Genomic DNA, 14,769 nt, shown 5'->3' with positions numbered 1-14,769 from the left:
TGAAGACTTGGTTCCAAAAATAAATAAATAAATAAATACATAAAGTAAAAACAAATGAACAGTTTTTATGTAGCAAGCTCTCATCTTCACTTATTTCATATTTTTGTAGAATTTTTTTTTGTTAAACAATTGTCAAAATGCAAATGATATTACAAAGGAAAGTACTCCCATGAGTTAATACAGCCAAAATCTTCTGTTCGTTCAAATAAAAAAGAAAATCACTTGCCGTATTCCACCTTTTTTACTTTTTTATTCATCAGATTACTAGACAATTTGTGTTGATGTTTTCAGTGTCATGCAATATGTATTTTTACATATACGTAAGACAGCCAATGGTATGGCTGTTGAAGAGAACCTCTTTTAACCATACCGTTTGTGATCAATTCTTAACGTTCGCAATAAAAACGAATTTGTACTTTTATACATAGTTACATTATTTTTTAGGAATTGTACTCCTCAGTTAATATTTTATACAGCATGTACTAAGATCCATAAGGACTTTTTAGGATTCCTAGACTTTTTCATATGTATTTCTTATCCACAATAAAATGAATTAAAATAAAAAAAAAATATGAAATGAAGAATTTAAGGTATTTTTTTGGGGGTACTCTCTACTCCTGAGCCCTGAAACAGACCACAGCTATAACAACTGTACACTCTGCTGGTCTTGGACAAGTCACATGCTGGATGATTTTTTTATTTACACTATTTTTTTTTTTTTACTTTTCTTTTTACCTTTTCCATGCTGATTTTGTTTTAATAAAAATTGTATACATAATGCACAAAGTTTGCCTAATAATTACAACATAGTAATAATGATAAGCCAGAAAAACAATACTGCAGACATAACAGCCAGAGTGGCAGGGCTCATCATGCTGTCTGCATTCAGCCTGCTGCCCAGCCTTATATATGTTACGGCCAGAACCCGAAGTCTGGCCACTTCGGGTTCTGGCCGGTCAGAATGCGAAGTGGCCGGCTCATGCGGCCAAAGTAAGAAATGTGTGTGATTATCGGACTTTGGCCGGCCAGAACGCGTTGTGATTTCACCCGGCCGGCCAAGTCCCGAAGTCCCCCTTACTGCCGGCCAGCTGCTCTCCTCTCCCCACCGCCAGAAATCTCAGCTCCCCTCTCCTCCCCCGCTACTCAGACCTCCGATCAGGGCGACCGCACCAGCGAGGCAGAGAGAGGCAGAGCAGCTGCCAGCTCACGCGAGACCCGCAGGACCCGAACACTTCAATGCAGAAGTGTCATTGAACACTTCCGCATATGAAGTGTATGGGTCCGGGCGGGTAGCGAGTGCGCTGCGCTGCTCTGCCTTTCTCCACCTCTCTGGTCGCCCTGATTGGAGGTCTGCAGCAAAGCTCCCCCAGCCCAGCAAATCACCCCCAGCTATGCAAGGCACCCAGCAAAGCCCATAGCCCCCCCCCCCCCCCCCCCCCCCCCCGACCATGCATTTCCAGCCATCAAATACCCCCCAGCCATGCATAGCCCCCCAGCAAAGCACCCACAGCCATGCATAGCCCCCCAGCAAAGCACCCACAGCCATGCATAGCCCCCCAGCAAAGCACCCACAGCCATGCACAGCCCCCCAGCAAAGCACCCCTAGCCACGCACAGCCCCCCAGAAAAGCACCCACAGCCATGCACAGCCCCCCAGAAAAGCACCCACAGCCACGCACAGCCCCCCAGAAAAGCACCCACAGCCACCCACAGCCCCCCAGAAAAGCACCTGCATTTATGCATAGCCCCCCAGCAAAGACACCTCCCCGAAGCCATGCACAGCCCCCCAGCAAAGCACCCCCAGCCATGCATAGCCCCCCAGCAAAGCACCCACAGCCACGCACAGCCCCCCAGAAAAGCACCTGCATTTATGCAAAGCACCCAGCAAAGACACCTCCCCGAAGCCATGCACAGCCCCCCAGCAAAGCACCCCCAGCCATGCACAGCCCCCGAGCAAAGCACCCCCAGCCATGCACAGCCCCCCAGCAAAGCACCCACAGCCATGCAAAGTGCCCAGCAAAGCACCCAGAAAAGCCCCCTTCATCTATGACTAATCACCACTGTAATTTGATCTCTCCCCTGTGTCACCTGACTGCCACAGCAGAGCAGCTAATTTAAAAGCACAGGATGTTATCAATATGTCTGCTCCCAAGAAAGCAGGATGTAGACACACTGCCGATTTATTGCAGGATTTGTATCAGCTGTAACTAAGAAATGCTTTTCTTTAAAAAGATTATTATGCTGCATCTTTCAGAGCAGAGAGGAAGTTCCGAGTGCCATTCACGGTGCTGGACAGGACCCAGGATGTTCTGGGATTTGTGCGTTTTGGACTTTGGCCGACTGACTTTGGCCGTTTCTAGAACTGGCCGGCCAATGTCAGAAATTCCCAGCATTTTGGACTTTGGCCGACGTCAAATCGGCCAGTTCTAGAAACGGCCGGCCAATTCTAGAATTGGCCGATTTCTGGTTTTGGCCATAACATATATATATATATATATATATATATATATATATATATATATATATATATATATATATTTTTATGCAAACACCTTGCCAGTGTAACCAATTCATCCTGAAGTGGTTTTCACCCTAATGGACAAGAGCAATTTACACCTTTCTGTACTCATCCCTTTTATTTGCCAATAGCTTAATCACTACTAATCACAATGAAATGATCTATACCTTGTTTTTTTCACCACCAATTGGGCTTTTTGGGGTTGATATTTGTTTTCTGTAATTACTTTATTCTCTATGCATTTTAAATGGAAAAACAAGGAAAAAATGAAAAAATACACTATTTCTCCAATTTCATCCCCTATAGTGTTAATATAAACTACTGTACATAAAACCCACACATTTTATCAGCCTATTTGTCCTGGTTATCACAAGATTTTAATTATGTCCCTAGTACAAAGTATGGTGACAATATATTATTTGGAAATAAAGGTGTATTTTTTCTATGGTTTTTTTTTTTCACTAATCTCACGTGCACATGCGCACGTGCGAAAGCGTGCATAAGCACGTGGGAGCGCACGTGCACAGCAGCAGCACTGTTTGACTTATAAAAAAAGTCCTGGAGCTGTTAAGAGGCTAGCAGGACGTTTTTATAAAGTCTGCTTGTCATTAAGTGGTTAATTAGACGAGAGTCAGTTTCAATTAGTCAATAGACATGAGGCAGCCAGTATATATATGTTACAGGCAAAGTACGAAATCAGGCATTCTATAGAATGCCTGAAGCGATTAGGCAGAGTACGAAAAGTCTGTTTCGTTACATACTTTGCCTAGGCATTCCATAGAATGCCTGAAGTCGTATAGGCAAAGTGTAGAATACCCGGTTCTCTATAGAACGCCTGCTTTTTTTCACACTTTGACTATAAGGGCCCATTCACACTTAAAAGCGCAAACCGGCGTTTTGCAGGAGTGATTTTCCGCGCTTCTATAGCACTGAAACACGATCGCGGGGAAATCGCCTGAAAATGGTGCAGGCTACACAATTGCGTTGGGCGATTTGGGTTAATCGCCGGCGCTTAACGCAAATCGCCCAAGTAAGAACGGGCCCATAGGGTATTATAGCACTAGCGCTTGAGCGTTTTGTCGAAATCTCCGGCAAAACGCTCTAGTGTGAATGGGCCCTAACAGCTGACAATACCTATGCCGTCAGTGAGGCTACTGATAATGGGTGCATGCATGCTGATATTTACTGTTTGTGGAAAGTGCTGCTGTGAAGGAGCCTTCAGGTGCTGCCAGGGGAGCTCATGAGCAGGAAAGAGGAGAGAAAAGCTGGACATGCGCAGGGGAATAATGTCAGTTGGGTTTTGGCAGTTGAAGGCTAGTGAAGGGGAGGAGCCTAAAAAGCCATGATGCAGCAAAAAAATAAGTTTAGAGTCATGATACAATGCTCTACTTGCAGCAAGAAATAAGCATGCGCCTTGTTGAGCTTACCTATTATTAATTACTAGGCTGCCTAAGCCCGTTTAAAAACGGGCTCGGAGCTAGTCTACTTTAGGGGACCCACCGCAAATCCCCATAGACAATTTCAGCTGGGTTGCAAAACGGAACAAATGTCTTCCGCTTCTTCTTGCTTGTTTAAACCTCCACAAGCCTTATATCCTCTGGTAGCTAAGCATGCCCTCTAACAAATTTTGCGGGTTTCGGGCCAAAAAAGTTGTAACTGACTGTACAGGAGCCGCCGAACGGCCGCAATTTCGGGTCCATCAGCCATCTTGGTTCTGCTCTGCAGGTCGTTTCTTCCTCCTCATTGGAGGGATTGTTCGGTGGGGGGCGTGCCAGCTTCTGTCAGCAGCTAACAAACCCTCCAATGAGGAGGAAGAAAGGACCTGCACAGCAGAACGAAGATGGCTGACGGAACCAAGATTAAGGCCGTTCGGCGGCTCCTACACAGCCCATTTCAACTCTATTTTGACCGAAAACCTCACAATTCGTTACAGGATATGCTTACCTATCCATGGGTATAAGGCTTGTGGGGGTTTAAACAAGGTGAAAGCAGACATTTGTTCCGTTTCTGCAGCCCAGCTGAAAGTGTCTATGGGGATTTGCGGTGGGTCCCCTAAAGTAGACTAGCTCCACGGGCTCCAGGTAGTTCAATTACCGCCACCACGCTCGAGCGCGTGTCCGCCGGACGTGCATCCGCCTGCCGCAGCGCGTGCACCCCCCTGCTGTGAGCGCGCGCACCCGCCCACCTCACGCACCCGCCCAGCCTTACCCGACCTCCCATCCAAACAGCTGTCTGTACTGCGCACATGCGCAGTACAAAAAAAATCTTCGGACGGACAGACAGGGAAAGTGGATGACGCAAGGACAGTTAGGTGTTATTGCATAGGATTAGCAAATGTGTTTGTTTATTTTGAAGCGCATTGTTGTGTGCGCTCTTCTATTAAATTATTAGCTAACCTGTTATTTTGTTCAATGTTCGTTACATTTCCTTTAAAATTATTAGGAAAAAAAACCTTGTTATTTGTCAATGTTCATTCATCTGAATTTCGTACTTTGCCTGTAACATATATATCTGATGAAGACTGGTCAGTGCACACACCTTTTCGCTCTTCTCTAGCATGCAGCTAATAATACTCTTTTAGGAAAAAATGCTATTATTGTCTTTAAAATAAAAGCACTTTTATGAAAGTAATTAGTAAAAAGTTTTTTATTTTTGTCTTTTTTTTTGTTTGTAAGTCTTTTTAAATATGGGTCGCCACCAGCTCATTAACAAGGACTGTTGCTCTAAATACTGTAAATGTAAAATGAAAAAAAAACAAAACAGTTACTCACCTATGAAGAGAGAAGGCTCTGGGTCCTACAGAGCCTTCCCGTTCCTCTCACCGTCCCTACATTCCAGCGATGTCACCCAGGTTGCAGTATTCGACCGACCAGTCAAATACTGCTATGTGTAGCCACAGGAGCCTTCTGAAGTGTTCGGGAGCCCGAGTGCTCCAGAAGGCGGTCCACTCCATACTGCTCATGCGTGAGCACGCTCTCCAGCACATGGCCAGTACGGAGCCGCCCATCTTTGGGAGCACCCGGACTTCCAAAGCCTTCCACAGAGGGGAATTTAAATAGAGGTGACATTGCTGCGCCGAGGGTACCGTGAGAGGAACGGGAAAGCTCTATAGGACCCAGAGCCTTCCCTCTCCTTAAGTGAGTATCTGTTTTGTTATGTTTTTTCTTCGCTTTACATTGGCTTTAAATGAGGCCCAATATGTCATCCATAGTTTCAGCAGGATAGGAAAATAGCAATGTAGTTTGTGAGACACCTTGAGCTGTGAGCAAACTTTAATGTTTGTGTTGCCAGCAACAATTTTCTTATTGTATTTATTTAGTACAGGTAGCCATGTTTAACAAACAAGATAGGGATTGTAGGTTTGTTATTAACCTGAATCCATTCCTAAAGGAATACTGTAGGGGGGTCGGGGGAAAATGAGTTGAACTTACCCGGGGCTTCTAATGGTCCCCCACAGACATCCTGTGCCCGCGCAGCCACTCACCGATGCTCTGGCCCCGCCTCCGGTCCACTTCTGGAATTTCAGACTTTAAAGTCTGAAAACCACTGCGCCTGCATTGCCGTGTCCTCGCTCCTGCTGATGTCACCAGGAGCGTACTGTGCAGGCCCAGTATGGGTTTATATTGGTGGGTTGTTCCTAATTTGGGCCTGTTTGCAACATGTATTTATACAGCACTTACATCTTCCTCTGAGCTTTATAACACATGCAGTTTTGTCACTGCCTATCCCTGATAAGTGCTCTCACAATAGTCATATGTCCATAATAGTCTTAACCCAATTTTTTGAGAAAACAATCAACAATGATCATTTTGATGGCAGATATGGAAAGATTGCCATTTAGCTTGTTCGGTTGCATGGAAAGGGGAGAAGGAGCTGGAGGTTCCCCTCTGTAGGGATAACAATATCAAAATAATAGCAGCAATCCAGATCAATGGATCACCAACAAGGAGGTCACTGATGTTGGGAGATACCTATATGCACTTTCTGGATCATTTTGGTCAACAGTTTTTGTAATATGTGTTGGTAAATTTAGTCTTCAGTAGACATTCCTGGGCAACCGTTTTTTTGGTGGAAGGTGGTGAAATGTCATAGGTCAGAATGGTACTTTAATACCAACATTCAAACACGGTGAATGAGGTTTTACTTAATTTTATATGCAGGCCATCTTCATATCAAGCAGATTACTATTCAGAACGGGATCACCCACAAGACAACTAAGGCAGGTGGTTAGAGCATGGTAGACATTAAGGGGCCAGGTGGATGTTTCCTTTAGCCCCTGCTATCAAATTACCTTACCAAAAGATAAGGGGCTTGATTCACAAAGTGGTGCTAACTGTTAGCACGCCTGTGAAAACCCCCTTAGCACGTCTAAACAAGCTTTTCGCGCATAAAACTTTACGCGCGCAAAACTTTATGCGCGTAAAACTTTACGCGTGTACTGCACAGAGCGCAGGGCGCTCCGCGCGAAGTGCCCATTAAAGCCTATGGGACTTAGCGTGCGTAAAACTTTGCGCGCGTAAAACTTTGCGCGCGCAAAGTTAGCGCGCGATCTGATTGAGAAATCCGGTGCTAACCTACTTAGCACCCTGGTTAACACGTCTAAAGACTTTAGACGCGCTAAGTAGGTTAGCACCGCTTTGTGAATCAAGCCCAAGGTGATATACAGCAGGAGCTAAAGCTTCTACTTTGACTAGGTCCCCATTTAACCTTAATCTATCTAATTTACTGCTGAAATGCAGTAACGACCATGCCGGGAGTTGTACACGGAAGACACTGGAAAGCCGCTAGGAGCTGCAGTATTTTATGCTGCACTGGTGGATGGGGTAGATGTTTGTGTTCTTCAGGCCGGTTGCTCAAGCAATCGGCAAACATGTGCATCCGACATCAGGCGATCCCCCAGTGCTGGATACCGAGGACCAGGGCTGTGCCAACACAGAGGCCGACGAGGCTGGAGCCTCGGGGCGGAAGTCAATGACAGTATGTGTCGGGCGCAAGGAGCAGGACTGTTTTGCCTGGCTGCCCGCCTTTCTCTCCCCTGTGGTCACGCTGCCTGCGCCCCCGCCTCTGTTCACAAAGTACTGACCAGGCTGTCTGCGGGGGATGACGGAGCGGAGTGTATACATTCCACTCCACTCTGTGCCTGTTGCCATGGTCACCGATGCCGCCCGCCGCCAGCCCCTCTCATAGAGAAAGCCAGCGTGCATCTCTCTGGCAGTGGCACAGGAGAGACGTCAGCGGCCTGTAGTTGCTGTGGCCGGGGACTGCCTCCCGGAGGCAGAGCAGGGCTACGGCAAGATGGCTGCCGAAGCCCTGCACTAGAGACTATTTGTGTCTCCAGTACAGGGCTTCGGGAGCCATCTTGCCGTAGCCCTGCACTCTGCCTGTCAGCGCGGGAGATGTGCTGAAGGAGGAGCTGCATGGGGGAGGCTGGCCAGTGGCCAGGTGAGTGAATTTTTTTTTACAAGTTTATTATCTATTGAATGCTCCCCACATAACGATTATTGTCTGGTGACTGCTCCCACATAACGATTATTGTCTGGCGAATGCTCCCCACATAGCGATTATTGTCTGGTGACTGCTCCCACATTGCGATTATTATCTGGTGACTGCTCCCACATTGCGATTATTGTCTGGTGACTGCTCCCACATTGTGATTATTATCTGGTGACTGCTCCCACATAACGATTATTGTCTGGTGACTGCTCCCACATAACCATTATTGTTTGACGAATGCTCCCACATAACGATTATTGTCTGGTGAATGCTCCCCACATAGCGATTATTGTCTGGTGACTGCTCCCACATAACGATTATTGTCTGGTGACTGCTCACACATAACGATTATTGTCTGGTGAATGCTCCCACATAACGATTATTGTCTGGCGAATGCTCCCCACATAGCGATTATTGTCTGGTGACTGCTCCCACATAACGATTATTGTCTGGTGAATGCTCCCACATAACGATTATTATCTGGTGAATGCTCCCACATAACGATTATTGTCTGGTGACTGCGCCCACATAATGATTATTGTCTGGCGAATGCTCCCCACATAGCTATTATTGTATGGTGACTGCTCCCACATAACGATTATTGTCTGGTGACTGCTCCCACATAACGATTATTGTCTGGTGAATGTTCCCCCCACATAACGATTATTGTCTGGTGAATGCTCCCCCCACATAACGATTATTGTCTGGTGACTGCTCCCACATAACGATTATTGTCTGTTGACTGCTCCCACATAACGATTATTGTCTGGTGAATGCTCCCACATAATGATTATTGTCTGGTGACTGCTCCCACATAGCGATTATTGTCTGGTGAATGCTCCCACATAACGATTATTGTCTGGTGACTGCTCCCACATTGCGATTATTATCTGGTGAATGCTCCCACATTGCCATTATTTTCTGGCGAATGCTCCCCACATAGCGATTATTTTCTGGTGAATGCTCCCACATAACGAAATTGAATTGTCTGGGGAAAAGCTGCGTTATTATGTGAATTGTCTGGGGAAACGCTGCGCCATTATGTGAATTGTCAGGGGAAACGCTGCGCCATTATGTGAATTGTCTGAGGAAAAGCTGCACCATTATGTGAATTGTCTGAAGAAACGCAGCACCATTATGTGAATTGTCAGGGGAAACGCTGCGCCATTATGTGAATTGTCTGAGGAAAAGCTGCACCATTATGTGAATTGTCTGGGGAAAAGCTGCGTTATTATGTGAATTGTATGGGGAAAAGCTGCGTTATTATGTAAATTGTCTGAAGAAACGCAGCACCATTATGTGAATTGTCTGGAGAAACGCAGCACCATTATGTGAATTGTCTGGGGAAAAGCTGCACCATTATGTGAATTGTCTGGGGAAAAGCTGCGCCATTATGTGAATTGTCTGGGGAAACGCTGCGCCATTATGTGAATTGTCTGGAGAAACGCAGCACCATTATGTGAATTGTCTGGAGAAACGCAGCACCATTATGTGAATTGTCTGGAGAAACGCAGCACCATTATGTGAATTGTCTGAGGAAAAGCTGCGCCATTATGTGAATTGTCTGAGGAAAAGCTGCGCCATTATGTGAATTGTCTGGGGAAAGCTGCGTTATTATGTGAATTGTATGGGGAAAAGCTGCGTTATTATGTGAATTGTCTGGAGAAACGCAGCACCATTATGTGAATTGTCTGGGGAAAAGCTGCACCATTATGTGAATTGTCTGGAGAAACGCAGCACCATTATGTGAATTGTCTGGGGAAAGCTGCGTTATTATGTGAATTGTATGGGGAAAAGCTGCGTTATTATGTGAATTGTCTGGGGAAACGCAGCACCATTATGTGAATTGTCTGGGGAAAAGCTGCGCCATTATGTGAATTGTCTGGGGAAAAGCTGCGCCATTATGTGAATTGTCTGGGGAAAAGCTGCGCCATTATGTGAATTGTCTGGGGAAACGCAGCACTATTATGTGAATTGTCTGGGGAAAAGCTGCGCCATTATGTGAATTGTCTGGGGAAAAGCTTCGCCATTATGTGAATTGTCTGGGGAAAAGCTGCGCCATTATGTGAATTGTCTGGGGAAAAGCTGCGCCATTATGTGAATTGTCTGGGGAAAAGCTGCGCCATTATGTGAATTGTCTGGGGAAAAGCTGCGCCATTATGTGAATTGTCTGGGGAAAAGCTGCGCCATTATGTGAATTGTCTGGGGAAAAGCTGCGCCATTATGTGAATTGTCTGGGGAAAAGCTGCACCATTATGTGAATTGTCTGAGGAAACATGGCGCCATTATGTGAATTGTCTGGGGAAAAGCTGCGCCATTATGTGAATTGTCTGGGGAAACGCAGCACCATTATGTGAATTGTCTGGGGAAAAGCTTCGCCATTATGTGAATTGTATGGGGAAACGCTGCGCCATTATGTGAATTGTCCGGGGAAACGCTGCACCATTATGTGAATTGTCTGAAGAAACGCAGCACCATTATGTGAATTGTCTGGGGAAACGCTGCACCATTATGTGAATTGTCTGGGGAAAAGCTTCGCCATTATGTGAATTGTCCGGGGAAACGCAGCACCATTATGTGAATTGTCTGGGGAAACATGGCGCCATTATGTGAATTGTCTGGGGAAAAGCTGCGCCATTATGTGAATTGTCTGGGGAAACGCAGCACCATTATGTGAATTGTCTGGGGAAAAGCTGCGCCATTATGTGAATTGTCTGGGGAAAAGCTTCGCCATTATGTGAATTGTCTGGGGAAAAGCTGCGCCATTATGTGAATTGTCTGGGGAAAAGCTGCGCCATTATGTGAATTGTCTGGGGAAAAGCTGCGCCATTATGTGAATTGTCTGGGGAAACGCAGCACCATTATGTGAATTGTCTGGGGAAAAGCTTCGCCATTATGTGAATTGTCTGGGGAAAAGCTGCGCCATTATGTGAATTGTCTGGGGAAACGCAGCACCATTATGTGAATTGTCTGGGGAAACGCAGCACCATTATGTGAATTGTCTGGGGAAACGCAGCACCATTATGTGAATTGTCTGGGGAAAAGCTGCGCCATTATGTGAATTGTCTGGGGAAAAGCTGCGCCATTATGTGAATTGTCGGGGGAAACGCTGCGCCTTTATGTGAATTGTCGGGGGAAACGCTGCGCCTTTATGTGAATTGTCTGGGGAAACACTGCACCATGATGTGAATTGTCTGGGGAAAAGCTGCGCCATTATGTGAATTGTCGGGGGAAACGCAGCACCATTATGTGAATTGTCTTGGGAAAAGCTGCGTTATTATGTGAATTGTCTGGAGAAACACTGCACCATTATGTGAATTGTCTGGGAAAATGTATTTTCTGGTGAAAAGCTCCCGTATTACATGTCTTGCTGACTGAAGGGTTCTGCCTGCTTTCCCTGTCCCTTGTTTGTAGGTGGGGGGGCACATTGTGTAATTAACTTTAGGGTCCGTTGCCTGTGTTTTGGGAGAAAACTAGGGCCCACTGTCTTTGCGTTACACTGTTACATTACAATTAGCTCCGCCCACATCTTTTCATGGCCACGCCCATCAGGGGGGGGGGTGCACTTGGGCACCTCAGCCTCTGTTGGTGGCGGACCTTGTCCCGGCCCTGCCGAGGACTTTGCTGTATATAGTTTACACCTTTGTGGCTAATGGTTGTGCTTGTTACAGGGGTTTGTATTATTTTTGTTTTTTTCACTTTTGCTTTGATTACTGTGTCTCACTATCTACAGTATCTATCTATCTATCTATCTATCTATCTATCTATCTATCTATCTATCTATCTATCTATCTATCTGTATTGGTTTAACAAACACATTTACTATATTACTCTGTCTAAATCTCTCCATGCAAGCTACAATCCTTGTCTTGTTTTCTGCAGTAGAAGCCCCTACAGTCATCATAACCCTCAAAGTGACTTGACAAGCTGAACGTTTTTACACACGGCGACCAAAACATATCTGATTCTAATTCAACAATGTAAATCATTGGACTGTAAAATAGTCTCAAACTGTCTTCTTTTATGATCCTAGATTATCCAGAGAAATTAAACTAAAAACTGTGAAACAAAGCACTGTACTTATTAATATATTTGTTTTTGTTCTATTACCGATGATGTTACCAACTAAACTCTAAACATGAATGTGCCTTTTTTAATACTACAAAATAAAAAAGTTATGGTGCTCTCCATGCCAAGAGCTTTTGTATTATAGCTCCATTCAAGAGACAAAAGGAGTAGTAAATCCTGTCAAATGGATATGCCAACATGGTTTCCCTATGTACATGCATAACTACAAAGAGTACACAAATACAGCTTCAAAGTCATTGATCGAAATTGAAAATATTTATTTTTCACCACCTTGATTACTTTCACATGAGTAGCTAAACAAAATTAAATGCTTTTAAGTTGAGCTGCAGCGTGAGAATGTCCTCTTTTCAGAAGAACGGTCTAAGTCTGTCTATTCATATAATTCTCAGTCTACTATGTCTTTATACAATCCGGCTAGGTTACTCTTACAAGTGATTGCTGCCCACTGACCACTGGGTGTGTGATAGAGTGTAAAGCGTCATGTCATTCTTGCTATGATTTAAGGTCCAGGTGGAGATGGTTGTAGAAATCTGTGTTCTTATAATATAGTGCATTATTCCTGCTAACAGAAAGAGTTTGATACTCAGAGTTCACTTTTACATACAGCATATCAGAAAATGAGCAACAATTTGACAGACTTTACAGAATTTATCCTACTAGGATTCACAAAAGATCCAATAATTAATGCCATATTGTTTATTTTATTTTTAACTATCTACTTAGTGACTTTTATTGCAAATGGTCTTATAATATGTGTAATTCTAGTAAACCATCACTTGCACGTCCCAATGTACTACTTCCTTTGTATGCTCTCTTTTTTCGACCTGAGTTATTCATCCACTGCCGTGCCTCGATTGCTGGTAGACCTCTTTTTTTCCAAGAGGACCATTTCAAGACCCTCTTGTGTTGTTCAGATCTACCTCATTATTCTTCTGGAGGGATGTGAGTGTCTTCTGTTGGCCATCATGGCTTATGACCGCTATGTGGCCATCTGCCAACCCCTTCATTATCCCGTTCTTATGCGCTGGAGTATCTGCTACAAACTGACCGCCATGCTATTCATTATAAGCTTCATCATGTGTATTTTCCCTTCATTGTTTATGCCGATTACTATCTGCTACAACCAGGTCAACCACTTTATGTGTGAGATTCTTGCCCTCTTAAAACTATCCTGTGACAACATTGCTTCCAATGAGCTGGTCATCTTTTCCGTCAGCTTCATAACTCTTCTTCTCCCCTTCGCTCTTATTATAATATCATATATTTGTATTTTGGCCTCTGTATTAAAGATTCAGTCTGCTGGAAGAGCCAAAGCTTTTTCTACTTGCTCTTCTCACCTAGCCGTGGTGGGAATCTACTTTGGGACAGTCATGCTCATGTACTTTGGGCCATCATCTCAATACTCTACCGACCAAGAGAAATACAGCTCCATATTTTATGTCATTGTGTCCCCCATGCTGAACCCTGTCATTTACAGTCTCAACAATAAGGAAGTAAAAGATACAATCAGAAAACTGCCAAAGTATTTTTCCCATTAATAGTGATGAGCATTTTCAGAAGTTCCAGCTTTCGAGCTTGAACGTTGAAACCAGCTTAAAACAAACATGTAATGTGCAGGAAGGGATGAGGTAAAAGTCAGATACTTACCTCGGTAGTTGGAACCCTCTAGATTGTGCAGAGGCTTCACAGATGCTTGTGTAGTCCACTGCTCTAGTGGAAGGTACCTCCTCTTCTTTTGGCTGTGCTCCCTCCTGGGGACAAGTGCCTCAGGACTGGCCATGCACAAGCAAGGTCCATGTAGGACAATGACCCAAAGTATAGAAGCAAATCAACAACAGAATTGCTTAAACAGAAGAAAATACACCTTCTGGAGTGGCCCAGCCAGAGTCCTTACCTCAACCCAATTGAGATGCTGTGGTATGACCTCAAGGAAGTGATTTACACCAGACATCCCAAAAATAATGCTGAATTTAAAACAGTTCTGAGAAGAGCAATGGTAAAAAAGTACTCCTGACCATTGTGCATTTCTAATCTGCAACTACGGGAAACGTTTGGTTGAAGTTATTGCTGCCAATGGAGGTTCAACCAGTTATTAAATCCAAGGGTTTACATACCTTTTCTACCTGCCCTGTGAATGTTTACATGGTGTGTTCAATAAAAACATGGAAACATTTAATTATTTGTGTGGTATTAGTTTAAGCAGACTGTGATTGTCTATTGTTGTGACTTAGATGAAGATCAGATCACATTGTATGACCAATTTGTGCAGAAATCCATCTAATTCCAAAGGGTTCACATTCTTTTTACTGCCACTGTATAATAATATTGCCAATGAAAACGCGGACGCAAAGCAGAGGAAAAATTAGGCCACGGAAGTGTATCCTGAGATTGTGGTGGTGGCAGTAGGTGGTAGCTCAGTGCACTAGCAGCAGTCTGCACTCATAGAAGCAGCAGGAGACCACATTGCTAGCTCGCATCATGAACTGAATGCAGAGCCGGATTTACCATAATGCCTACAGGCGCCTGATGATGGAAGGATGGCTTACTCCACCCCAAGCACCTCCCACCCTCATTCCCTATGCAGAGTCCTGATGAGAGTGTAAATGAGAAGTTACTCACCCTGCTCTCTGCATTCCACCAATAAGATCCAGTCAGGTACACCGCTAGCTA

At 44.7% G+C, this 14,769-nt stretch overlaps 1 protein-coding gene across 1 annotated transcript; it reads left to right on the top strand.

Annotated features, from left to right (window-relative positions):
- Positions 1-12,887: 12,887 nt before the first annotated feature.
- On the top strand, positions 12,888-13,637 carry LOC137504626 (olfactory receptor 2A14-like). Its single transcript, XM_068233208.1, has one exon. It carries the CDS (start codon positions 12,888-12,890, stop codon positions 13,635-13,637), a length of 750 nt encoding a protein of 249 aa, XP_068089309.1.
- The last annotated feature ends 1,132 nt before the right edge of the window (positions 13,638-14,769 follow it).

Source organism: Hyperolius riggenbachi, chromosome 4 (genome assembly GCF_040937935.1).
Source record: "Hyperolius riggenbachi isolate aHypRig1 chromosome 4, aHypRig1.pri, whole genome shotgun sequence".
NCBI lineage: Eukaryota > Metazoa > Chordata > Amphibia > Anura > Hyperoliidae > Hyperolius > Hyperolius riggenbachi.
The sequence above is the reverse complement of the archived record's forward strand: the minus strand, read 5'-3'. Positions and strand labels throughout refer to the sequence as shown.